This window comes from Rhea americana, unplaced genomic scaffold (genome assembly GCF_003343005.1).
Source record: "Rhea americana isolate MKP2758 unplaced genomic scaffold, rheAme1 scaffold_162, whole genome shotgun sequence".
Lineage (NCBI taxonomy): Eukaryota > Metazoa > Chordata > Aves > Rheiformes > Rheidae > Rhea > Rhea americana.
In genome coordinates this window covers 1,209,803-1,236,722 of record NW_028185728.1, presented here as the reverse complement: position 1 = coordinate 1,236,722, position 26,920 = coordinate 1,209,803, and the positions used below count along the sequence as shown (strand labels likewise).

General features: G+C 39.4%; 1 protein-coding gene across 9 annotated transcripts in view; it reads right to left on the bottom strand.

The window, feature by feature from the left end:
• The window catches only part of DNM3 (dynamin 3), a 187,100-nt gene that overhangs the window by 21,013 nt on the left and 139,167 nt on the right, over positions 1 to 26,920 (bottom strand). For all 9 annotated transcript variants that reach the window (XR_014895264.1, XM_085300254.1, XM_085300256.1 and 6 more), the window contains 2 exons: positions 5,607 to 5,771; positions 365 to 591 (listed from right to left, as the gene is read on the bottom strand). Coding sequence is in view for 8 of the 9 variants with exons in the window: in XM_085300254.1 (XP_085156380.1) it covers positions 365 to 591; positions 5,607 to 5,771 (392 nt within the window). In the remaining variant the exon portion in view is untranslated. The remainder of the gene's footprint in view (positions 1 to 364; positions 592 to 5,606; positions 5,772 to 26,920) is intronic.

Below are 26,920 nucleotides of genomic sequence, written 5' to 3'. Positions count from 1 at the left end.
TGAAACCAAAACTAGTAGCAGTCTTTCCTCGAAGACATTCTTGAACAYAGCATATGATATTAGGAAAGACGGCTGGTGGCTTGACTGGAAAAAAATATATTGATATTTAAAGTCCAGCTTGCTTCTGAGATTCTTGGCAGTATGCAAGAAAATCAGCTTATCTGCATGTTCTTCATCTCTTAAGTACTTGAAGCAACTCAAAACATCATCTGGATAACAGCAAGATTTTCCGATTTCCCTCATGAATGTCATTAAAGACTTGGAGGACTACTTGCCCAAAAAGGGGAGTAGGGAGGGAAGCGCTGRTGCTGACAACATCTGCCTGTCCTAACTTTCATTGCAAAATGCATATGAAGATCCTTACCTGCGGGCTTGCTGAAGCCAAGAATCATCTACAGGAGGAGGTGCAGGGGTTGACACCGTGCTAGTGCTAATATCACCAATGATTGCTAGAGCTTCCTTAAGTGCTTGGTACATGCGTAGCATTTCATCTCGCCTCTGTGCCTGTTCAGCTGACTCCTCCATTAGAGTGTTTTGGTCCTCAGAAGAATATAAGTGAGCGAGAAGCTCTGCGTTGATAAATTCTTTTACCTATTTCATGAGACAAAGACACTCCTCATTATTATATTAGCCATTAAAAACACAGTACTGAACAAATACAGCAGAAGAACCACTGTATCAGGAGACAAAGCACAACTAAATTTAATCTGTTACTCCGGGAATACTATCAGATAAAAGAAAGTATAGATGATACACAAGAAAAGCAGAGTTTAGGAGGAATTACTGTGTTCATAATGTGCCAGATATACCACAGAGGAAAAGAAAGTTACCTGTTAAATGACATGAACTTGAAAGARAAGACAATACTAGTTGCATGAATTTTCTCCCCTCTAATAAAAAGGGGTTGAATTAGCAGCAGTCAGTTCAATTCTCCATGGCCCTATACAGAAAACTCACAGGGCTACCATTACTGACAGTGGCTTTCTCCTAATCTCTAAATACTTGGCATGAAGGAGGAAAAAACAGAGATCCCCCAATCATGCTGCTGTTTGTTAAATCAGCTGACAAATATTTGATCATGGAAATGCTGAGATTAGAATATATACCAAGGTAGGCAGCGTTGGTGAATTTGCATGTTTTGCTTATCAAACTTTCTAAAATGTTTTGAGGTCAACAGGACAAAAATGCAATACTTCTCTATGTACACCTGTGTACAATCTCCCTGTGGTTTCACAGTCAGCTTCAAGCCCATCTASGTACAGGTTCTTCTTATTCCAACTACATCTTCCTACTACCTTGTTTATGGCAACTCCAGCAGCCATGCAGCTTTGCATTAGGTTAGATCAGGGACTGATCCAGCTGAAAACTCTCTACAGAGGAGAAACACTAAAGAATGTTGAGCTCAGATCCAGGTGACTGTGCAACAGCCTGAGGGCTAGCTGTGGCCCAAGGAAAGGCTGGCACATGCAGCTGAGCAGAACAGATGAAAAAGGATGGACTGGACATTTTGGCAGATGCCTGCATGTAGATGGGCTTAACACAATTATGAAATCACATTCAAAGATTACTCTTCATRTTTCAAAATAAAATGTTTTTGTGCAGTCACTCCACAATGCACTGTGGCTGTTTTTTGCATGTCTTTGAAATGCTGGACATGGTTGGAGTCAACACTGATCTGTGCCTCCAAGGTGACACCTGTGATTATAATTCATGTCAAGCAGCCTTCCCAATGACTCCCAGGCACTGGCATTTTGGCCAGTTCTGAGCTGCTGACTGAGAGGTGGATGACAGCTATTACCAATGCTGTCAGATACAAAGTTCCCCTGGGAATGGGAATTTTCAGACTTTAAAACATCTCTGTCCATTATTTTCTTAGCAACAGTTACCCTACTGTAGACCATGTCTTTCATCTCTGCCAGCTTTGTGAGATTCTAAATATCCCATCCTTACACATTTAAACTGAAGGGAGAAGTCCCAAAGTAATCTAATTTAGTATATTGATTTCCTGTTATGCCTGCCCTGGTTATAGAAACCTGGGCCATATTAAGAGAGATAAAAAGCTAGAGGTACTCTGATTAAATAAGACTGTGGTAAACAGACCAACTGCTGACCTACTAAATCCTCACATTTGAGATTTTTGTTGTTTTTCTGATCTATTTCTCATGTGGCATTTTGCTCTATAAAGCTTATTTGAGCTGCAGATGCTAGCGATTCTCAAGATTCTGATTACATAAACCTGAGCTGCATTTGGAGGGGCAGTTGCACTAGTTAAACTAAATTGATTTAAAATCTGACAGTTAGACAATGTTTGTGTTCAGACAAGGTCAGTAGGAAAGCTGCATGGGCATGGGACCCTTCACTGTCACCTAGCAATGAAAAGAAGGCCAGGAAGGACCTTACAGGGGAACAAAATCATATTGACCATACTCTGCTGTCATTTCCTATTCACGTATGACAGGAGATACATAAATTCTTAGCAAAGCCTGCAAAAATTTTCCATGAGTCTCATGCTGTTTTCCAGTAGATGGTACTGATCAAGAGCCAGAATACACTACTTTGCTTATGAGTGCCAAAAACTCCACATTAAAAACAGATATCATAGTTAAACAGCATCACATTCTACTTGATGAAGTGAGCATTTTAAKGGCATCACTTCAAAAAAAAAAGTAGTAGTCCTAAAATTAAATTAAGGCCAGAGCTGATTGTAAAAGCATTGTTAAACCACAAATATCTGTTTGAGAAAATCAGCCTGTGACAATTACCACAAGATCCCTGTCTGCCACTAGCACAAGACTCAAGTAACTCGCTAGACTCTTCTGCAAGATGACTGCTACTTTAAGGACGGTCCTTTAGTCAGTCTCTTTCCCTCTATAGGCAAATGCACTTTACTAGATAGCAGTAGATTTTCCACAAGAACCACYTTCTCCAGCCTGGAAAGGAAAGGGAAAGTGACACTTCTTCATGCCTTTGTTCTTTTCTAGAAAACAGAAACACTATCATAGGGATGGTTTAAAATGTGTTCATTCATGGACATCAGACCTGCAGTCAAAGCTGAACCACAGCAAGCATCCTATATGCTAACATCACTCTGAAACAGGGCGAGATGGGCTTGCAAGGAAACTTCAGCCATCAGCCCAGTTGAGCCAGTGGGACTGACTACTACAGACAGCAATGACTCATATGCAAGGACAATTAATTCCTTGATCTTACATTTGCTATTAACATTTACTTTGGAGTTTTCCTACTCAGATAAGACTAATATCAACACTGCTTATAGAGTATACATTGTCTATTGCAAGACCACCCCTCTTGTATAATCTGTGACATCTAGGCACCATGAAATACAAATTCTGAAATGTGCATTTTGTTTTGTGCATGTTTGAATTTCTAATGGTAACTCAATGCAGTTCTTTGTGGTAAATATATTTTCTTTAAAGGTAATCAACACCTACCCTAAGGGAAGAACAAGGATACATTTGGAATACAACAATCTAGGCTTAGGCCTTAAAACATACTTTAGAGACAGCATCTTATTATTCTCTGCACACTAAGTTTAAATCTGATACTTCCCCTGAATTATAAGTGCTCACTTACAAGCCCACAATGGGGAAAGGAAGTTCTAGGAGTACTCGGGAGGTTATAATTGCCATGGAAACAAACTCCTTGGGATCAATTTGTTTCTAGAGTTTTGGAGGCAATGTGATGGGGCAACAGAAAGCACAGAATATGATCATTAAAGCCAGGGGTTACTTTTATTTAACTCCTGGTGGATGGGTTGGACTTTTGAAGACTCGAACACATGCACTGTTTAACAGGACCTACCTTCCCTCACAGCTCCACTGCTTTCTAGGTCTTTGCAGAACCATTGGTTTGGCTTGGCAGCCTTAACTGAAGCTTTTATTTCTCTTCTAAATGGTGTTGATTTTTTAAATTTGTATCTTAGCTATTGTTTTTTAGCATGGTATTATACTGCCCATGCTGCACAGAAACAAGCACATTAATGTTTTATTCTCATTTTTCATAGTCTTTTAAAAAGCTTTGATTCTTTGGCATAAATTCAAATTCTAGGGTTGCACTATAGTTCTTAGTTAACACTAGCAAGTCMAAACACAGGCTATGCGTTATGAGATCAGTTGAAAGAAAGATCATATTAAAAGTATGCTGTTACTGTGTGCCCGTCACCTAGCGTGGCRGACTTTACTAATGGAACAGCTGATGAGATTTAAAATACAAAACATTGCAGTATTCTACTTCTGAATAGAGCATGCACATCAGAGACCCTTAACTTATTCCATACGAGGAGGTGAGTGGCAGAAAATTTAATGTAAACTTTCAAAAGAAACTGCTYACCAAACTCTGCATTTCATAGAACGTGAGCTGAAAAACAGCCCGTTCAAAAGGCACTGAAGTTGTGCTAAGTCTAAGCAGCAAGTTGCCAGCTGTGATTTGAAAAGAGCAGAGGGAACGTGTCCACCATATGAGTTAAAAATCACTGTTGATTTCAGGGAGAAAAAGGTATTTCCATTGTTCCCATGCTCTTTTGCAAAAACTCAGCCAYGATTAGAGCATAATCTGGAGTTTAACTTTCTTAACTCTAAAGGAGTTAATGCATTACGTCTTGCCCTTGTGTGAAAATTTTGCTCACGCTGTACGTATGAGGAAATCCTATTGAAATTTCCTATCCAACCACCTAAAAACTCTTAAGTATAACACAAATTCCACAGGGTTAAATGAGGCCCATCAGACCAAAGCTAAAGGTGGCTCTGAGTCAGAAGTAAGTGCTACTTTCTAATCAGGTTTGCTTTATAGTGTGTTGTATTCATAACAACTGATTTGTTTGATGACTCAATAGACTACAGAAAAGGTGTCATCCAGAACTAACTGAAGTTGWGCTTTCCATTATTAATTTATATGGCAGTAATAGCAAACTTAGTTCAACAAGGTCTGTTCAGAACTCTGCCAGGAAGTGAAGGTTGAGATCCTAGTGCACTGGAAAAAAAATGGTATCACAGAGCTATTCCCTTCATTGAATAGCCTTCAGATCAAAGACGCACACAATAAATCAAACCACACCTGCTTTTCGAAACTATAGTGCCCAAGGCTTCTAGATTTATTCCTTAAAAAATGATAACCTGCAAATATAAAAAAAATCCAAAACAAAATAACAACTGCCTGAAGGACCCAACAAAAAGGGCTGCAGATTGAAAATGAAGGAAAGACAACTCTGCTCTGCTGCTCTACTGCCTAGATGGAGCTCCCAACCCCAGTTTGTCCTGTGACATCAAAAACAGATGGAAGAAAAGGATCCTTCCTTTAAATAACAATTTATATACTGATTAAGATGTAAGCCAATTCAATCCTATATTGAAAGCACTGTAGCATTCTGGAATAAGGACACAAAGCACTGCATCAGCCTTTTAGAAAGCTGCAGAATTTTGTTATTACTATTACAGAAGATAGGAATATTTTGTTTTAGAGTGCAAAATTTTAGGAGTCTKTTCCCCTCTTTGCTACATGCTGCTGTCACCGCTACATTCAAGMCGTGTGTTTCTATGAAAGTCAGAGATGATAGACATGTAAAAATAATTTCAAACTGTGTTACTTACGTTATTGATCATAAGGTGCATGATTGTTTTTGGTATCAAATCTCGGATACACTTGTTGATAATAGACATGTAGGAGTCCACAAGATTGCGAATTGTCTCCACCTGTCTCTCCAGCTGGGGGTCCATTGAAAAATTGTCTGCTTGGCCATTTTCATCATTTTCAGTCTACAGAGAAGCAAAAAGCAAAAGTCAAGTCTTTCAGAATGCTGAAAACTGGAAACATATCAGGAATAATCTGTATTTATATTGTAGTAATCCAGCAACATAAGTCATACAGAGAATGTCTGGAGGTTAAAATATGAGGTACCAGCCTGYTTTACATTAGGGTTTTGCATCATGAAATCTGGGCTTTTAAAGGTTAATGTAATATAAGACGTGAATATTTTCAGAAAATACAATATGTATTTCTGCACAACCTTGGAATTTTATATCAAAGAATGTTTTGGTACACAGGCATGTGACAGTAAATGAAAGCCCAATAAATTCTTTCAGATCACTGGGTGCGTTACTTATTATCAAATGTTTTAACACTGAGTTTCMGCCAGCCTGATTTACGCAAGCACTGAGCAGCACTGTAAACCTGGGTTTTGAATTTGACTCTTCTATGAGTAAAAAACCATTCTTGTTACTTAAGGCTGATTCAGTTGCGACAAAATCAGCAGTTCAGCCCCAAACTTGTTAGATGCAAATAGCACCTCTATAAACAAAGGATTTATGATGGATAACAGCAAAAATATCTTTGGTTCCAGCACTCAAGGCTAAGCATAATGTAGGTGGGTTTACATATTAGAGATCTCTCTTTCATTGGACAGAAATAACTTATTTGTATGTAAACAGCTGACCTAATTAAAGAAAATACCACATACTTTAACTGGAGACTAAAAGGTATGTACTTTACTCCAGTCTGGAGTGTTTAAAAACAAGAAAACAGAAGAAAAAAAAATCCTTTTGGCAAAAGCAAACTTCTTTCTCAGGCTCAAGGATGCCAAAAGAGTGGAATTTCAACCTGGAATGTTCCCCAAACTCCAACCTATAATATTTCTCCCTGAAAATTAGGAAAATGAATTAAGCCATACTAGCACAAAATTTAGACTTGTTCTGTTGGTAGCTAAAAACATAACATGAGGAAATAGAAATTACYTGCAAAAGATAAATAACCTATTAACAAGAACTACCTATATACCAGSTAGATTTATCACTATTAGCACAACTCCATTTAGATTATAGCATTTAGCTAAAATTTGTAAATCTCTAGTGCTTTACAGTTTCCCTGAGCAGTTGAAGTAGGTGATTACATGAAGGTTACAGCTCTTCTCTAGGATATCAAATTAATATAAAAATCTRTACTTTTTACATACTGGCTGCAGGATGAGTAGGTGTCAAATGAAGACTACTAAACTGGCTGATATTTCTAAATCCTGAGTGCCTCCAATYTGCAATGCCCAAACTGAGATGCTTTAAAAGATCTTGATTTTTAGCGTGTGGACAACCACATCTGAAACGCACAAATACTGTACCGCAGCGTGTCAACACAACTGAGATGCCAAAAAGTCACCTTGGAGACCTTGGTCTCAAGCAGCTACGCTATACTATTCCCCTTCTCCAGAAAACATGAGCTGCATCAATTCCTAAGCGGTAATAAGTCACATGATGGAGTGAACCTCACTCATATGAAATGAATTTGGTAAGTGAAAAAACATTAGAGTTGGATATGAAACATGTCACCAWAAAAGAGGCTTCTCCTTGCAATGAAAAGCCATCCTGAGTCACCGAAGAGATTCCTAATCTGACCTGCTACTGTGCTCATGCAGAGCACTGGCAGGCACACCACTTCATATTTACTCTTTATAGATGGTGGCTGGATCCGTCCAGTCCAGATTAAATGACCACAGCTGTGATTTGTGAAGTTGCAGTTTTATTAAGAAAGGAGATCTAATATACCATTATATAAAAGAGAAAACCCCTAAACACTTGTAAAAGAATAGGTTATAACAACTTCAAAATTTCACACAGTTTTTAATAATAACCAAATTACTGGRCAAACAGCTAATCTAAGGACATAAAAACAATCAGCAGCACTTTCTAAAAATCTTGGGATGGTGAAGGACACGAAAAGAGCTCTTAATGCAAATCTTGTTTTCAGTTCTGTAAAACTAATAGACACAGTAACATGCAAACTTCAATCATTTTGTTAGTGTACTGCATAAGCAGAAGAGTCACAGCATGCAGCATTTTTCTTCCCCTCCATGCTTGAAAAGAAACTAACTGTAATTTTCCCTTTGAAATACTCAAAATAAATGGATAATCATGCATCTAGCATATATCCACAGGTTCTAGCCAAACAACTGCAGACAGAAAATGCTCCCTTCTCAGCTCCCGCAGACCTGTCTTGTACTCTCTTTCTTTATCTCTTTGCTGTCTATATAAAGTATAGTTTGTCTGTGCATTTTTTTCTTCTATTTAAACAACAGATTGCAGTAAGATTCTTAGCTGGCTAATGAGCAGAGTGACAGATGTTTATCATTATCCTCATCAAGGGAACATAAAGTAAAAATAGTAATTTGTCTCTGATCTTTACAGCAAAGGGTAATAGTCTGCAAATATTTAACCTTTTACATACAGGCTCGTAGGTGATATTTACAGAAAGTAGATAATACTTCAGGAGTCAGTCTCCTGTTTGAATCTGTAACAGAGTTGATTTTGTACTGTTGATTTATTTTCCCTAATTTTGAAAAAGAACAATCTTTCATGGGTTTACAGTGATTTATTATACAAGCTTCTAGCCATTGTACTCTTAATCATTAGCTGCCTCAACTGAAGGCTTGTCATGCCAGGAATCATCTTCATGTTAGTGTTTGCATAACATCCTGAGCAACAGAAATCTTTGCTTCTAACAGATTTATCTCTGTGGTGCTATATACCTATAAAAGTTACCAGGTTTTCTTCTCTAAATGGTCTCCACTTTGTGCCAACAGCAATGTTTGAGAATAAGGCTGCCTGGTAACACTGTGTATGATAACAAGATAGAAGTGGTAGAGACACCTTATTTCATCTACTTTCCAGTCTTTTTAAATGGCTAATTTTCTCACTGAGCATGATGGAGGCTCTCATTTTAGTACAACACACCCCACAGCCCAAATGCATGCTGCCATGCATTACAGAAATTTATTTGCAAGTTGGTTGCAATGCATAAATCCAAACAAGAATACTTAAAAAACAAAACAAAACAAAACTCATATCTGTCTGACCACTGATAAAAGTCATTTAAAGACAACACTGAACATTTCAAGACATTATCTTTTTGATGACCAAGCGGTAAGCCCTGTGTTTTCAGCCTACCAAGCATTTTTTCAGTTTAGTGAAGAGAGCACGGCAGTCAGCAATGGTGTCACTGAAACAACGATCACGATAGTACCTGATCACCAGCAGTTTTTTTTTTTTAATAAATAAAACTGCTATTAACAGCCGCTCTTCAGAGTCTTCCTTGGAGGATATCATCCTACCTTTCTGACAAACGAGCGCTCACATACAGACTGAAAATTCACTAGCGTAATAAGCAGCCTAGCAGGCTTTATYGGCATGTTCTCTTGGTGCATATAAACTGCACTAATGGTTTGGCAACTTGCAATCCTACAGCAACTGCCATCGTCTCCAAACAACCTCTGTGCCTTCTCTGACCRAAGGCAGTGCTTCACGTTCCTCCCACGCCATGCTGCCAGAAACTGAAAGAAGGCCAAGAGATACCACCTTGGTGAGATGAACAGAAAGGGAGAACGAAGCCACCAGTGAGAGCTTTCTGTGCTTCCTTTCCTGAGGGACAAGGCAGCCCCAAGTCTCCTTTCAGTGCTCCTCCTCCTTCTCCTCTAGCCAGAACTTGCTAGTTCTGCTAGCAGGTGATAAGTGACTAGATATGAATCTGGGCTAATTTTTCCTGAAATTAGATGCTACCTATTTATGTTCAGTCTAGTCTTACTTAATACTGTTAGTTATTCTCAGGAGCAGATTATTATTACTTCAACACAATTACAACTACTTTGGGAACATTTGCAAGCCTCCAACAAAGAGAAACTATGGAAGAATCCAGAGAGCTAAAACCAGGGAAAGAAAATCAAATTCATCTTGMAAAACACAAGCTCGGAGTTTCTGATGGAAATAAACCACAGCTACACACAAGCGATAGGKGAACAAAACACAGAGGAGAAGCTGACGCGAGAGTCAGGATAGTTCTTTCATTTGTAGGCATGAGTACATTGCCACAGAGATAAAGGGACATTCCTTCTCTTCTATGTTCTCCACATTTTAGAAGAATGAAAATAATGTATGCTCTTATGCTCTGCAGTRTATCTTAACTCTCTTTCATAAGCTGCTTTATGATCTTTGCACAGAAAGCTGCTAGTGAAACACAAAGTATGCATCACTGCTACTACCCTACCCTTCCCAGATATAGGTGCCTTCTGTACCAGTAAGGTACAGAGCATCCCAGGAAAACAGGTTTATGTAGCAAGGATCAATAAAAAGTATCACAAAAGAGATTAAAAACTGCATGTGAAATCCTAACCACTTGGGTTTGTAGGGATTTTACTGCTGGCTGCAATGGGGATAGGATTTCACCCTACACATGCATGTCTACCTAATTAGACAGAAATTGTATCAGAAGATCGTAAACTCTCTGGTGTACGAGCAATGATTTCATATGGTACAACGGGATGTAGCTTTGAGTAATTACATGCTGTTTGAAAAAGGAATAGTACCCCAGAATATCAGGATAATTTTCCTGATTGTGGGAATTATAAACATGTTGGCGAAGATCCCGAGAAAAATGCAGGAAGACTAATTCCTTTGGAAATTTACAGCAAAACTGGATAACATACTAAAAACAGTCCTGAGCTGGCCACACAGAGAGAGTAATACTTCTAATTTCCATGATTTCATTAAATTCAGGGCAGCTGCCAGCATATTTAAGAATGTCTTGTATAACATTCCTGATGTCAGTTCCAAAAACGAGCATTTGTCTAGTGTTTTTGTTAGAAAAATGTATCAACAAATTTTCTGTAATCAGAAAGGCATTCTATTGACAATGACCTAGAAGAAGCAGACTAGAAGGTGACTGGCTAAAGGGTACAAGTCAAAGCATCAGCAAAGCAATGTAAGGGTAGAAAATAAATCCATGATTGCTGTCAGAAACCAATAGCCTAAAAGCTACTTTCATAGCTTTCATTTAGAGATGCAAGCGTGTAATGACAACAAAAATCTGAAAATAAATTGTTCTTGCATTTATGTTTTAATTCACAGCTGCTAAACATAGATTTATCTATTCTTACTCAAGTAGGGGTTTTCTTTAAAAAATCAACACTCAGCAAATTGCAGTTGTCCTAAACCCCTCGCCTTTTCCTAAGTCTTTACAACTGGTTCTTGAAATCCTCTTCGCTGCACTGTGATGCTGTATATATATAATTCAGTTAATGTACAGTTGTAAATAATGTATTTTGTGCCAGAGGACTGCTCAAATCACATAATGGCTTCACACAGTGAAGTTTTCTTACTGGAATGAGCAACAAGTAAGTGACAACACACTACTTTTGCGTACTTACAACAACACAAGCAGCATAAAAAGAACATTTCCCGGGTAGCTTGGAAGCCATCCTCTTCCCGCATAGAAGAGGGACTCGCCACWCTCCCATGTCCTGTCCGTCGGGGCATTGCCTTCGCTGAGCCACCCACAGGCTGCCCCCTTGCAAGCTACCATGTTCTAATTAGCAGCCTTGCAGTGCCTAAGTACAGAGCTTATGATTCTGGCTTTCCCTTCCACATCCCTACTTCACACCCYCGTAGAAGACAGACATAGCCTAGCTCCATTGGATCTGAGCATTTAACTATCTGGATGAGTTTAAATGATTTTCTACTTAGATTCTTCTTTGTGATTGTACAGTACAGATCATTTGCTAAAATCCTCTGCTAAATCCACACACTGGTCCCTGGATATCTGCACAGCATTAGCGATCCCAAACATTTAAAATCTACATTAGGCTCAGTCCCTGCCTCCTTCAATCAAGAAACTCACTTGAAATTATGAGACTGAAAGCAATAACTGGAAGAACTGTGAGTATTGTAAAGGACAGGACAAAAGTTCACAATGATCACAGTGATCTGGAGAAATAGTTTCAAAATCTAGATGAAATTCATTATGCACAGAAATTATTTCATTTACAAAGGAATAAATGAGTTATACGCAACAYGAGAATGGCCACTTAAGTAGCAGCTCTGCAGAAAAGGAACTGGAGTTAGGGTGGAATATAAGCAAAATATAATCAATACTGTCTTGTTATTACAAAAAAGAAAACATCATCTGAGGGAGTAAAAGCAGGACAGACTTATGAGGCAACTCCATTCAGTACAAGAAGAGCGCATGCAGTTCTGGTCACAACACCTCCAGAAGTCTGCGGCACATTTGGAGATTGTTCAGAGGAAATCAATGAGGATGTTTAGGGCTCTATAAAACATTACCTGAAAGGAAAAGCTAGGATCAATTGGGACTGCTGAATTAAGAAATCAATTATGGAAAAGGACAAATGAGTGTCTGGATTTAGGGGAAAAAAAAGGGAAACAAATATTTGGAAAACATTGTACGGTAAGAACTGAAGCACAGACGTAAATGGTCTAGGAGACTTGCAGAGTCGCCTCAAGAACTTAGTCCAATATCCTTCAGAAATGGCCTAGGTAGAGAGATCCTGCCCTGAGACAGGCGAAAGAACTAGACAGCCTCTTGCAGCCCTCCTGTTTAATGGGGGATACTGGGTTCAAAGCAGCGTAAAATTATAAGCTGGCAATACTGCAACAAGAAAGGGTGTTTTGGGGAATCTATGAAACCTGACATCACCTGCTTTTCCTTTTGTTCTATARGAAAATCAAATAAATCTCACAACAGTAACAAATGAAACATTGCTGTGAATAGCAGTCTCCCATCAGAGAATCTGCACTGCAATTTCACCGTTTGCTGCCATGTACCTCTCTCACACAAAGGACTTTTACATAACCCTCCCTGGACTCCAGGTTTTGATTCAGGGCCAACAGCTGCTTCGTGCCTTTCAGAACAGACTGCTGGACAAGCAAAAGCAAAAAGAAGCTGGCATAAGGAAAACAGCACCTTTGTTTATAAAACAAATACTACTTTGGAATTTGCAAACTTTTCAGTCAAAGAATTTCCTTATCAAAACAACACATCAAGTGCTTCATATTTATAGGGGAGACTAGAAAAAAAAATCTAAGGTGTGAGATATATTAGCATAGTATTTGCCATTATTTCAGGGTAGAAGGAGGTCAGTGAATCTTGGACCATCCAGGATCATCCAGGAATTCAAGTCATGATGATAAAGACTAGAAGTGTGATGAATAGCCTAGATGTTCAAGCTGAATTTTGTTATATATTTATTACCAAGTGCATGAAACAAATCCCCCAATGACAACAATAGCATGAGCCAGCAGTGGACGTTATTTATATAAGAAACAGAATCATTTGCTGTGGGAGAAGGTAATCAGTGGTGGAAGCACCAGCAGACATCTGAGGGTTAAAGCCAGTGGCTGCGCTATGCACTTCCCTGAAAAATGAAAACAAATATGAGTCTTTCAATTTCTGCCAAAGAAGATGAAAACAGAAAGCAGAAGAATCAAACAAGCATCCATGATGCAGATCAGAGTAGTACTCAGCATCATGAGGACTGAAATAACACCTAGCCATTCATCTTTTCATCTATTATTTACCTCCTTACCAGTAAAATTCTTAAAAGCCCAATCTTTRAAATGCTGGCAAAAAATGTTCAGTATTGAAGGCTTTTACTTAGCAGTTCCCATGCAAGAGAGGGTGACTAACAAAGGTTTCCTTATTCCAGCAGCCGTGTGTCAGCCCTGGCTGGAGGAAACCTTTAGCGAGGGGGGAAGTGTCTCATCCTATGGGGTTAACRGGGGGCAAGTAAGTGCTCAGTGTGGGGACAGTGGCTTGTTGAGGGCAACTCCTGAAAAACACATTKCCCAAGATTAAATGTTTAAAACATAGCTGATGACTTCACGTGCCTGTGCATATAATATAAAAGAGTTGCACGCTTTCCTCAGAGTGGGATCATTTTAAAGGTAGGCACCAGAATAAAGAATAAAAATTACTATTCTGTTTTTCCCAGATCTGGTACTGAGCTCCTATTCCATGCTCCCTCCCCCCTCCCACCATTTCTTTCAGCAAAGATGGTAACTTTTCAGTACTTAACATCTTGGTTTGAATAAATTTGAACACTGGGAGGAGAAGGGCAGTATGTGAAAGTACTTGTGTTCTGTGAGGGGTGGACTTGGGGGAGGCCTTCTAGAGGGGGAGCTCTGCATAGTGTCCAATACGTGGGCTCTATAAATTACAGCCTTGCCTTTTATTTTTAGCTGATCTAATGTAATGTGTCACCTATGACTGCACTCTTTTCCATAATTAATGATGTCTGAGAAAATATTCTGAAATTCTCCTCTGATAAGCAGCTAGACAAACTTGATGTGTCCTCTATGAAGCACAGAAGAGGACATTAAACTGCTTTCACCCCCACATCCTTCTAGTCTTGAGAAGTACCAGATCTCTTTTTGCTGGGCCAGACTAAGCCCTTGTTCACCACAACCTCAGTGCAGCAACGACAAATGATCACTATAGTAAATGATGCAAATAAGAAATGTCAGCATGTTCCAAAATTCCTCACTTAATCTTATTGCCAGTTGTATAGTCTGGATAATCAGTAAATAAATCCCTCCAACTTTGCTCAAATCCTTAGGGGCTGCAAATACAGAGAGCACTTTCTAATTCACTCTCATTAACCTTCCCAGCTTTAAACAAAGTAATTTCCGACTTCTCTTAGTGTCTGATTTTTTCCACTGGCCTCTGCAACACCTGATTTAGCAGCAATGATTTCTCACTTGTGATTTCTGCTCCGAACTGGCATTGTTCTTTCTCCTCACACATATGCTCGCTGGAATAGCACGAATCAGCAAGATTCTCAAGTCTGAAGCCCCTGAAGGGAAATTGCAGTTGCGATGCCAAGGAACACAGTCGTACGTTATTTGACTTTTCCTCAGCCAGGCTGACAGCAGAGGGGGGAGGGTGGGAGGAAGGGAAGGAGGAGGGAGAGGAAGATGGCATTTTAATAGCACCCACACTGATTTCACACAGTTGGATCCCTGTGCTCCGGAGCGCCACTATTTCCTCTCCCCTTCGCCTTGCGTTCAGTCAACACTAAGCTGGGGTATATGGGAAGGATCCTCAATCTTCTTCTCCCAACACTGACCACATCTTAATAGAGAAATCTGTCTTCTGGACATCTCCCCCTCCCAAGTGTAGCTGGCTAGCCCACACTTTACCCCTGTTCCTGACAGACCATCGCCAGCTCAAGCATTGCTCACGCTACCCCACCCAAACGCCAGATGCGAATCAATGGGCCGACATGCCTGCCCCAGCAAGATGGATTACCCCGTCTCTCACCCCAGTTCCCATAGTCTCTGTGGCACCCACAGCAGTTGCTTATGTGAAAAAAAATAGTAATAACAGGAATGTATTCCATCTAATTTAGCAAGTGGACATACAAGAAGAAACCAGCATTTTGTGTAGACAAATCTATCTTTCCCAGATGTTAGTCATATGCTGAACATCTTGGCCAGACAGAATGTTCTGGTCAAAATATTTCACTCGATAATTTAGGTCCTAAGATTCAAAGCCCCTCTTATTCATTAATAGGTTTTCCATAAACCCTCAGTCAGGCAGAGTGACAACGGCCTACGAATTCTGGCAGGAACTCTTATCCCAGTAGAGCATCACCGATCACCACCATCGGTGTTCCCCACTTAAGAACCCCCTCAACTTAGCAAGTAAAAAGTGGAGCTGTAATACTCCTRTGGTGGAGCAGCCCCACAGGAGAACAGGAGACAAATCTGAAAACAATAAGACCTTTACTGAAGCACAGCAAATACTGCTAAATAAAAGAACTTCACCCATCCAGGAGCATTTTGGATTCATGTCACAAGAAAAAAAATGAAAAATATCAGGTAAAATTATTTTTAAGGGAATAAGAGAGTTACGAGCTGCACACATGACCGGACCAAATGAAATTCGATATTACTTTATATGCCTTATATTTTGTTCAAATACTCTAGAACTCTTCCAAATGTTCTACAAAACACTTGAAAGTTTTCTACAAAGAAAATGAACACAAAAGAAAATTTTATTTAAGAGAGAGTGAGATTCTAGTAAGTTCATGTGCATGCCTATAAACAACAAACTTAACAGCACTTCTGTTGTAAAGCTATGTGCTTATTGGCAAAAAACAAAATGAAACTATGAAGTCTAAGTCATAAGTCACTCTAATCTCCTTTCTAAAGGGACATTAAATGACATCGGTGGTTAGCACTCTACCCCGAAGTCCACCAGGAAAACAACACAGACATGACATGGAGTTTACCTTTGCAGTCAAGATCATCCGGCTATGTTGTTGGTACAAGCAGCTCTAATTCTAATTGCATAATTTTGCCAATTAACTTTTAAAATAGCCTGTAGCATTTTCAGTTCAAAGTTTTCACAGTTTTTCTTCTTTCTGTTACTGGTCAGCAGCAAGAAGTACAATAAAGACAAGATTCATTTAACCAGAAATCATCTCTCATTTTGCAGCTCTTGCACAGCAGTGTACAAACAAGGAATCTCATCTTTGTGGCAGAATTATGAACGCACAAACTTCTTTTAGAAAGGGAGCACTAGATCACATTCACTGCCCTAAGGATTAGAACGTCTTTTGTCAACAAGAGAAAAAACAGTCATAATTTTAGGGCTATTACCTCTCTGTTTAGATGGCTTATGCCTGCTGGGCAAAGATGGGTAGTAAGGGCACTGCTTTAACATTTGTCCAGTGATGAAGTGTCTCACGGTACAGTTGCAGATACAAAGTTGCGTTCTTTTTCCCCACGGTTCTATTTTAAAACGTTTTCTGTAATAAAATTGAGACAACTAAATCCAAGGCCAGGCATTTAACTTGAACCCATGGCCTTCTGGCTTAGAGGTGAGACTATTCTTAACTGAGCCAAAGTGACACATATATAGTATGCTTTCAAGGTTTTTAGAGGGCTCTGTCATGATTTAAAAACACTAAGTCTTTGTGGTACAAACCACAGCACAGGAAAGAACTGGGGCTCCCTTTTTACTGCTAATTTTAGCCAATGAATTGTTTATAATCTCCTGCAAAATTCATAAAGCCTTATTCTGCCTTAAGCTAAGAGAGAACAGCCTTTCAAAACTGATTCTTAATTATAGTGTTCCCCTGCTAGATGGGATGGAGGCAGGTTCCAAAATTGTGTCAGAGTATATGAAGTGATAAAATGAGGATGAGTGAGCTATTTTTAAACACATTCAAAGGCTTTGAGGTCAAAATCGCTGAATTTATGGCCTTATGGCCATATTAAGACTCATGGATTATTAAGACCTGCATAGTGAGACTCAAGTATCATTACATTTGAGACACCCTCTGGCTTCAGAGCCTGTGTTCCCTAACCATGCCTGCCAAATTGGGAGCCCACAGGGAACTGCCTTTAAGCACAGATTATACCCCAACTGAACACAGACATTTGGGAGAAAAAGGGATCGGATGCTTCCATTGCAGTGTATTCCCTCTTCTCTCTTCCCAAGACATTTTGCAAGTCAGGGGCTTTCACTTCCAGATGGGCAGGAAGTGAGCAGTTAAAGACAGAGTTGAGGACTCTTAAGCAAAAGCATATAATTACTTCTTACTCTAACCCTTCTGGAATACTGGCTAATACAGCCTCAGCTCCTGGTGATATTCCCTTGCTGCATGTTGAGATGGCCATTGAACAGGTCACCTGGGCATCTGCTGGCACTGTCCAGGAAGCTCACGGCTGCTGAGACAGTATGGGGAGCTACAGCCCAGGAATATCTAGTTCAATTCATGCAAAAGTAATACTGCCCTCTCCTGCATAGTTTATTCTCCCCAAGAGAAGAGGTGCAAAAGCTCCAGAAACACATCATAGACTTTTCAGAAAACTCAGATTTTTAACAAAATCATTGATCTAATGGAAATAAGCCATGCACAGGCATCACCTGGGAAGCAACTAACACCGCTTTGGCCTCCCCACAGATTTCCCAGCACTCTCAATAAAAGCTAGCAGGCTGGTATACTTCTGATCTCAGCTTTGACTCATGGCAGCATTTGGTTGTCATCCCCTATGCACATAATGGTTTCCTTCCAGTAACAATTAACATGCACTATTTTTGTGAAAAAGGAGGACCAAGCAAGGAGAGCCACACAGRACAGGACTACCCTGCCTTACAATTCTAAGTGGAAATAGCCCTAACTCCTCCTCTCCCCACCCCCCTTTCTTTTTTTAATCTTTCTTGATAGTCTGCAGAACCTTTTGCAGTGTCTTCCTCTGGAAGGTGTAACATTAGTCAAACAAAACTCAAGCTTTTTCTTGATTGCTTATGGATTCATAAAGCAATAAAACCATATAACATAAACAGAACAAAAATCTAGTAAAAGAAGATTTGGTTTTTTTTTTTTTAAAAAAAGACTAGCAACGCTTTTGGTTCTGTTAGTAATTAATGTATACTTGTGTTTTGATCAAAAGATGTTACTGAAATGAATTCTGTATTATACTTATTAGAAGAATATGATGCACTTATTTATTACCTCTAAAGAGTTTCTCCCTTTGAACAATGCTGAACGGATCCATGTTCCTTATTTAGGCATTTTGTAAATACCATGGATTTGTAAAAAGGTTAAGATGACAGACCATCCTAAAAGTATTAATGATTTGTTCATTGCAATCTTCTATTTCTAAGTCTGAAAATCTTTTCTTTACCGTTACAACAGCAGTCAAAGTGGTGATCTCAGAGATAGTTCCTTGTAGTTAGAGATCTCATTCCTATATTGCTACAGACTCCAATTACTTATTCGAGAATTGTTACTTTTAGCAGTTGGGCCTCATAATCTCCAACTGAAGTGGTACTAATTTTTGTCCTGACACGCACTGGCATATAACCAGACTACAAGAAAAGCTTCCTTACATTCCAGGAGAGGCAAAGCCTGGTTTAAAGCTTTTCCTACAGGTGCCCTTCATGAATATGATTTTCAGGAATATAGAGTTCCTGAAAGTCCACTCTGCACCACAAATCAACTGTCAGCTACATCCTGTACTTGTACATCCAATCCTGCTCTCAGTGAAGCTCCTGGCAAAATTCCACCCTCCTCCATTTTAATAATTCTGTCATATTTCGCCCMATTCTTAAGTGAGGTTAATTTCTTTTCTCTAAGTACAAACAGAAATCAGCAGGTAAAAAACCTTTGTCTAATGTAGCGCTAAGGCTGTGGAATTTGCTCCCACATGAGAATGGCACAATAAAATCATTCGTTTAAAAGCAAATTGAAAACATTCCAGTCCTCTCAGGCTTATGATTATTAGCTTTAGTTCTTGCACAGTGCTGTAGAATGTCTGGCATCAAAGGCACTTTGTACACTGCACTGAACTTGTACTGGACACCGTTAGTGGACCATTAATCACAGCGAACAAAGATCCTATGCAAACATAAAAAAAAAGATTTTTCAAATATTCAGCATGGACTAGAAAAGGTTTAACACTACAGTTTTTTGGATACCATATACATTCTGATATTGGAAGTGTTGACAAGGCAACTGATAGGATGCAGATTTTTCAGATGATAACTACATATTCCATGTCACATCAAACAATTCCTATTTGTGCCTAATACTCTTTAGAATTAGAGATAAACTTACCTTAGGGTATTCTAACTCAATTTAACAGATGCCTAGATGCCTACAAATACATATACTTCCTTAAACCTAAACAGAGATAATATGTGTGTGCAGGGGCAGTGGTTATTGGCAAGAAAATCTACAATTATGTGTACCCAAACTATGATGGGAGAAAGGGAAGACTTATGTGAAACACGCACTGATAGATAAAGGCTGCAGGGCTGTGATTGTATCTTTGGAAGTCCTTCTGGGAGAAACTGGGTCTGAACCAGTATGAAAATGAAAAAAAAATCTGAAAAGTAAAACTAGTTGAAGGCCAGGTAAGGAGCAAAGAAGGTATGGAGGAGAGATCTTGGTCTTGAATCGTAGGCTGAATTTCAGGATGCTAACTTATTGTTAAGCTTAAAGGAGAAAAAGTTACTATGTCACAGGAGCCAGAAACACTACTTTAAGCTCTTCATGGTTGTCATGGGCAGTTTCTTGTCATCGAGACCAGAGCCAGAGCAGGGGAAAATCTGACTCTTCAGACCTGAAGCCTGTTGTTCAAAAACACGATCTTTTTGTTGGGTTCCTCACTGAAGTTAAGTATTTAGGCCACTAAGGTTTCTCAAATAAAGGCTCTTCTACTCTCGTACTGTCTCAGGAGAGACAAAGCTTACTATATCATTCTTTCCTAACCTGGACAAGAGGTCTGAAGGGAAGCAATGAGTGAATAAATCTGTACCTTCAAAAAAGACAATTACATTGCACATTATCCTCAAAATTTTTCACTGATTTTCATATGCATATCTCATCATCAGTTCCTACTAGGGCTAAGAAAACAGCTCCTGCTACTGCCCACAAAATGGAAGCAGAAATCAACAGTATGAAAGTATCAGCAAAGTACCTGGGCAAGTGCAGGGACTGTATGCATCAAAAGAAGAGAAAAGATGACRAAAGTAAGTACAGGTCTGCTGGTCTAACCTTAACTGTCTAGAAAGGCTTTTGAAGACATTTTAAAAGAAAGACTGCTTCAAGAAAACAAGAAAATAAGCAAAAAGTATGACAGCAGAACATGCCAGACTTGCTTAGTAAGTTAACTGATCTTCTGAATAAARCAAGCTTAATAGATTCTTGCTTCAACAAAGTTGAGCCCTTAGGAGACTGGTAATTAAGCTGATAAATATGGGCAAGAAACTAACATAAGTAATTGATGGTATTGGAAGAGGAACTAGTAGCCTTGAAGTTCATCAGTGTCCCATAGAACAAAACAGTGTGATCTTGCCAGTTAAATTTGTTGCTGTCCGTAACACAAAACTGAGACATCATCAACAAAACAGAGGATTGGAAGTGTGTCCTGAAAGATATGGACAACTTCAAGGATTGGAAAATCAGAAACAGGATAAAATAACAGTTTTATGTTGACAGAATGAGTACTGCTGCTCTGGACTGGAAGCTCATCAAGTAGCAATAACAAGAGAAAAGTGAGCCCTACAGACTCTAACCATGAGATAATTTTGAGATACTGGTATAATATGGCCATGAAAAGACCAAATGAGCTAGTAATCGCTGCTTAAAGCAATGAAGGTCCGGTAGGGGTAATAGCTTTCTTTAAAGGTACTGATGAGCTCTTGTCTGGACCACTGATGGGAGCAGGCTATGCATTCTGCTGGAAGATATGTTTTGCATTTCCATCGTTTCCAGGCTCACTGCAGTATTTCCTTAATAGACAAATGAAACAGTATGGTCAGAACAAAAGGATTTTATCACAGCAGCACTGAAACTGCTTTTCAGCCTCTGCAGGAAACAGTCCTGCAGTCTTTGAGACCACTAGACAGTTAAACTGAAATAGTTCTACATCTTATATGAACTATATGGTCCTTTTCCTTCCTCCTGTACAAAGCCCTTGTCCATGTGCCGAAGCACACTCTCCTGATTAGAGCTGCAAAGAGCTTTGGGTCAGCTCTGCCATTAAGCTGGGGAGTAAATCTGGAAGGAAAGAGAAAAGGTATTTGGTTAGTGGTCACCGAAAACTCCCACGTATACCTTGATCAGCTCCATGCTGCTGTTTACTGGGCCTGGGAAAGGATGAATGCGGCCTTTGGAAAAGATCTACTTTCTTAAGAAGCCATCTGGCACGGAGACTGTTGTTGGACCACTTTTTTCAGGGCAGCCTGGAAAAGCACTACGTGTTCCACAAGCCTGTAAAAAGTGATATAAGTAGCCTGGAGAGACCAGCGTAGAGAAGTGGTGTAGAAAATTCCTCCCCTTCTAAGTGCAATTTTCCCCACTCCTGTCTCTGAACTGGAGGATCAGGTTAGCCCAGTGAATTATCACCTTCTACAGGCTTATTTCCATGGAGGAGAGGGGCCTGGCCACAAAGAGACTAACCTGAATCACAGAAGGAGCAAACAAAAACTGCCCTTGTCAGTACAGTGAGCTGGTCCCAGAGGTTGCCTCCTGTCATCCCTCCAGAAGCTGTTGCCTGCTTGGTAAGAACACACGACCTTTGCATGAGAAAAGCAGGCTACTGAAAAGCTTAGAGCTGACCAAAGTGCTTTATGTTAACATTATCAAAGGGACCACTGGTTACAGCTTCCTTGTAATGGAGAAGGGAAGAAAAAAACCATCTGAGACTCAAAAATTCGTGTTTTATTGAATTAAAGAACATTGGACTGGACCTTCAATACTAGATATCACACCTGAGACAAACACCATGTCAGCGACTAAACTATTCTAACACAAGGTGACTTCAGAATTATTAGAGGATCAAATGACGCATTCGAGGATCTGTTACACCAGCTAAATTTCCATAATTGTCAAGGGAAAATTTCTGGGGTGTTTATCAGGAGGAGAATGATAGGACGTGAACTTTAAAGCACAATTTATTTTCTGGCTACCTTCCTTTAAAAGGAAAAAAGGAGAAAAAGTTCAGCTTAAATAAGAGGCATGTAGACAAGCTGTTTTAAACCCAGAAATTCATCCTACATGTTGATTAATAGTCAAACTACTAGGGCTTTAACATGAAAAATGGGAAAGACTTCAGCCCAAGATTGGCTGTAGCTAATGATGCAGTGGAATGAACATTTTCATTCCAGCTAAACCATTCCTGTTCCTGTAAAAATAAAGAAATCCAATCTTGGGTTATGAAAAAGACTCAGAGAATTCTGCATACTTACTGGCTTAAAATGATACCGTGCATTTTGAGAAATCTCTCTATAAAGGACATTTTATCTACATAGTCAAACATATACATAATTACACACATGTACACACAGAGTGTAAAGATCTGAAGTGAAATCAGGCACCGGAAGTGAAGTCGGTGACCATAACCTGGAATTTCATGTGTACAAGCACATTACGGAGTTACTAGATTTTAACATAGCTCTTGCCGGGCTAAAAGATTAAAATGCAATAACGAAAACACCACAAGGAAGTGCAGTGGGCTATATAGATTCTGCCTGGCAAGGCTGCCTAATATACACAGGTCTTGCCTGGAGATCTCCCTGTGGTTCAGCCCCTGGCGCCATCAGTTGGGCTTGAAATCAAAAGCAGTGGAAGGAGGCAATTAAAAGTGACTCTACACCACTCAGCTGGCAAAAAAAAACTCTGCTGCAGCCACTGAAGGAGGGTGGGAAAGGATTCAGGAGTATGCAAGAGAACCCAAGTGTCTGTCCAGCTTTAGTGATTTCCATTATGGAAACACAGTGCTTCACAGCTTTTAACCTTTATGAGCCAAAGTCAAACATCTACTTTTTGTTTTAATTTCACCACATTAAATACATACTCCAATTTGGCTAGTGTCAAAACACATTCTGCCTAAGCCACATGTAAGGTGCAGAGTTGAAAAAGCACCACCAGGCAGAAAGCTGAAAAGCRGAATTATACACAAATTATGATTGCCACCAGCATGTCTGCAGGCTAGACCAGTCATTTTCAAGACTATGGAAATCAGAAAGGGGGTAAGGGGTGGAAGGCTACCAGGTTCAAGTCTTCCTGTTGGCTGTAGGAACAACCGTTAAAAGAAATTAAGAGAAAAGTCAGACCCCAGAAGGAGCAGAAGACACAGTGTTCCAATTCTAACCAGCTGAAGGAAAGTTTATATAAAAACAATCACTTGGTTAGTGACTCATAAGGAAAGAATTCCTAAGCTTTCTTCAGGGAAACCCCAGTAAATAACATGTCTGAAAACACATGAAGATGGTGTTGTCTATTCCGTTGTGATACTTGGTCCACATGATAAAACCSTTGGCAACAGAACAGCCTACTGAGCACAGTTCTCTTCGGGAAACCCAAAACCAGGAAGAAGTGCCATGGCTCCTTGAAAAGTCTGCCTCATATTCTAGCTCTTGTATGACATGCCCAATGAAACTGGGAAGAAACGTGAAAAGCATGTTTTTTGCCACAACATTGGAGAGTGCTTCTCTGTTAACTACAAGCAGTCGTAGTCCCAAGAAATACAAATGCCTGGATTTCAATGCATTCTTCATCTTTTATAACCAAATGTTTATGGATCCTGCCGTACTACACCCAGAGAAACTGAATGAAAAGTTCTCTGCATGCACAGCCTCTCTGGAATATATTATCAGACACACAGCAGGCTGTGCAAGAAATAGTATCCTATCAGAAAAAAGGCTGGATTTTACTTCCAAAGTATAATTCTTTGGTCACGAGTTTTCCTTTTTTTCTCTCTTTTTTAATTAGCACAACATTTTGAAAGTATGTTGTGTATTTTCAAGTATATCCTCCAGCAAAGAGATTTTAAACTCTGTAAAATAAGTTCATAAAAATAGGAGAGTTCACAGTGGTTTCCAAAGAAATGATCAGATCTGAATGTTGTGACGTCTGATTTTGGACTAGCTAAGAACATTACTGTTAGAGATTCCAGGTATGAATATAAACAAAAGCACACACATTCTGYAGCAAGCAGAGCTGATATTCTGTAGCAAAATCTCCTAGTTTTTGCCTAAGCCCAGGAAGACAGATTGGAAAGTTGGTAACAATTGTTTTACTGATTTTTGGTTTCTTTCCTTTCTCTCTCTTTAATGAGTTTTTCACTCATTAAATGTGTATGTACACAMTCTAAGCTGCCCAGAAACATCCTCTGCCCAAAGTTATTCCTTCTCACACTGATTTTATTTCAGGTTATGCTGATCCCCATATTTTCATTTGCTGCAGATCCCTAGCAGCCCCCAGAAGTTTTCAAGGATACAGCCAGAAACTTGCCGAGAAAAAAGAAGGAAGGTTCGAAGTACCCTAAAGTAATTCTCTAGGGACTGTGGAGTTACCATAGTAAAACAGTGTTTTTATGAAAATGCTCAGCAACAGAAGAGGTAGTATTGCTGATATTTGAACTGTAATTTTCCAGGTTCAGTTAGAGGGTGAATTTGAAATAATCAGAAATATTGTCACAAACACCCCGTTTATCTGTAAACTCAGAGAGAAAGCTTAATGTTTTCTACACATGATAATATATATGCGCGCACACACACACACATACATATACATGTACACACACACACACACACACGTATATAAACCTGTGAAAGAACAGTTTAAAGGCTAATACTGATGAAGCATGAGCTTCACATAGTGAAATTACAGGGGGCAAAGTAAGAACCTGCTTTCAAATAGGAGCATCTTTTAGGCTAGATAAATTATTCCATCATCAGAAACAGAGGATTTAGCTAGAAAGCGCACAGGAGGAAGGACTTTGCCTCAGAACCCAGGGATTCACAAGAAGGGTGAATCCCTTCCTGGAATGTCTGACTGTGGCTGTGATTTCTGCCCCATGTCATATTTCTTTTATTTTATTTAGTTCCATCTTATTTGTACAGTTTCTGGAATGACTTCCAGGTCATTCTGGAAGTGTTGCATCATTTTGACTTCTACAGAATGGCAACTTTCCTGAGCTCTGTCAGAGAAAGGATGTGTATTTAACTATTCCACTGTAAGTCTGACTTTCCCTGTTTTACTGCCATGTTGCCATAGAGAATTACCTASGAAGTCCTCCACTGAGATTAATTTGGCTGATGTGGCTATGGTACCTTGCACTCGGGGTGACTGAGGTTCTGCTTCCAAGGTCGCACTGTCTACAAAGAGATACTGAAGTAGCCTACATTCAAAAACTTCAGACTTAGAAGGAATCATCTGTTTCTAGACACAGAGGCCTGGCAATACATGCAATTCCTCAGTAAGAGCCTATCAGAAAAGATCTGAATTTTGCCAGTTGATATTTGATATTTTGATATTTGTATTAAAAAAGAAACAAAAAAAATATTCAGCATATCTGAGCAAAGACACCACAATTCTTTGAACACACACACACACACACACACACACACACACACACGATGTCTTGGGTACAATCACATTTCAAGGTTTTTCCTTTCCTCCTTCATTATACCAAAAACAGGATGGAGACTCTCATATGCATGCTGACAGCTAAAATCAATGATCTTGGTGAACTAGCTTAAACCACTTGAATAACTAACCCAACAAAACCATTTGAGTAAATTGCTAATTAWACATTAAGCTGAGATGCTTCTAGTTCACCAGCTAAGGAGGGTCACTCAAGTGAACTCACCAGATTTTAGAAATGACTTGAAAATGCCTGGTAAATAAGTAGAACAGAAAGATTAATCACTGCTTGTCCATAAAAGACAGGCAGAAAGAAATCACTTTATACACAAAAGATGTTGGAACAAGGTATTTTTAAAGAATAGAAGATGAAGACATCTGGCTGAGCCTGCTTCAAACAGCACACAATTTTACTGCCTTCTCAGGCTTGAAGAGAGAACTTCTGTGAAAAGAAATCATGATCCTTCTGGACAGAATTCTTTAGTAACAAAGAAATCTTAAATCCCATGTCCTCTGCTAGTCAGACCACTAGCAAACAGGTAGTTTGCCTTGAGACCCTCTATCTCCAGACACACTCATTAGCTAGCAACAAASTTCTACCAAGAATGCAGATGGGACATTGCTCAGTAAGTACCCACCTATTCTTGTCTCATCCCTCGTAAGCTCTATGAGCCAGGAACCATGTTTTCAAAGTTTGTAAAATGGGACCCTGGTTCACAGCTATGGCTTCTAGGCAAATAACATCTATTCACAATATTAGTAACAGCTGCTAGAAAAGAATCATGCTGTGGCCCACAAAAGAAACTTACAAATAAGATGGAACTAAATAAAATAAAAGAAATATGACATGGGGCAGAAATCACAGCCACAGTCAGACAATGCCAAGACTGGTTCTAGGAAAGGAGATCTTTGTGTTAACAGAACAGTAATCAGACTACAGAAAGCAGGAAGGATAAAAAAAAACAAAACAAAACATACAGACAAAACACGGTCCCCTAAAAGACATCCAATGCTAAGGACAGCACTCCCACTCACAACAGATGAAATCCTAGCCCTCCGGAAGTTGACAGGAGTTTTGCAATTGAATTCATTATGCCCAGCATTTCATCCATGTTTCCAGCCTTTCAGTGACTTATGGTGGTTGCAGCAAAACAACTTCTAAGCTTATGAATTTACTCATCAGTTTAA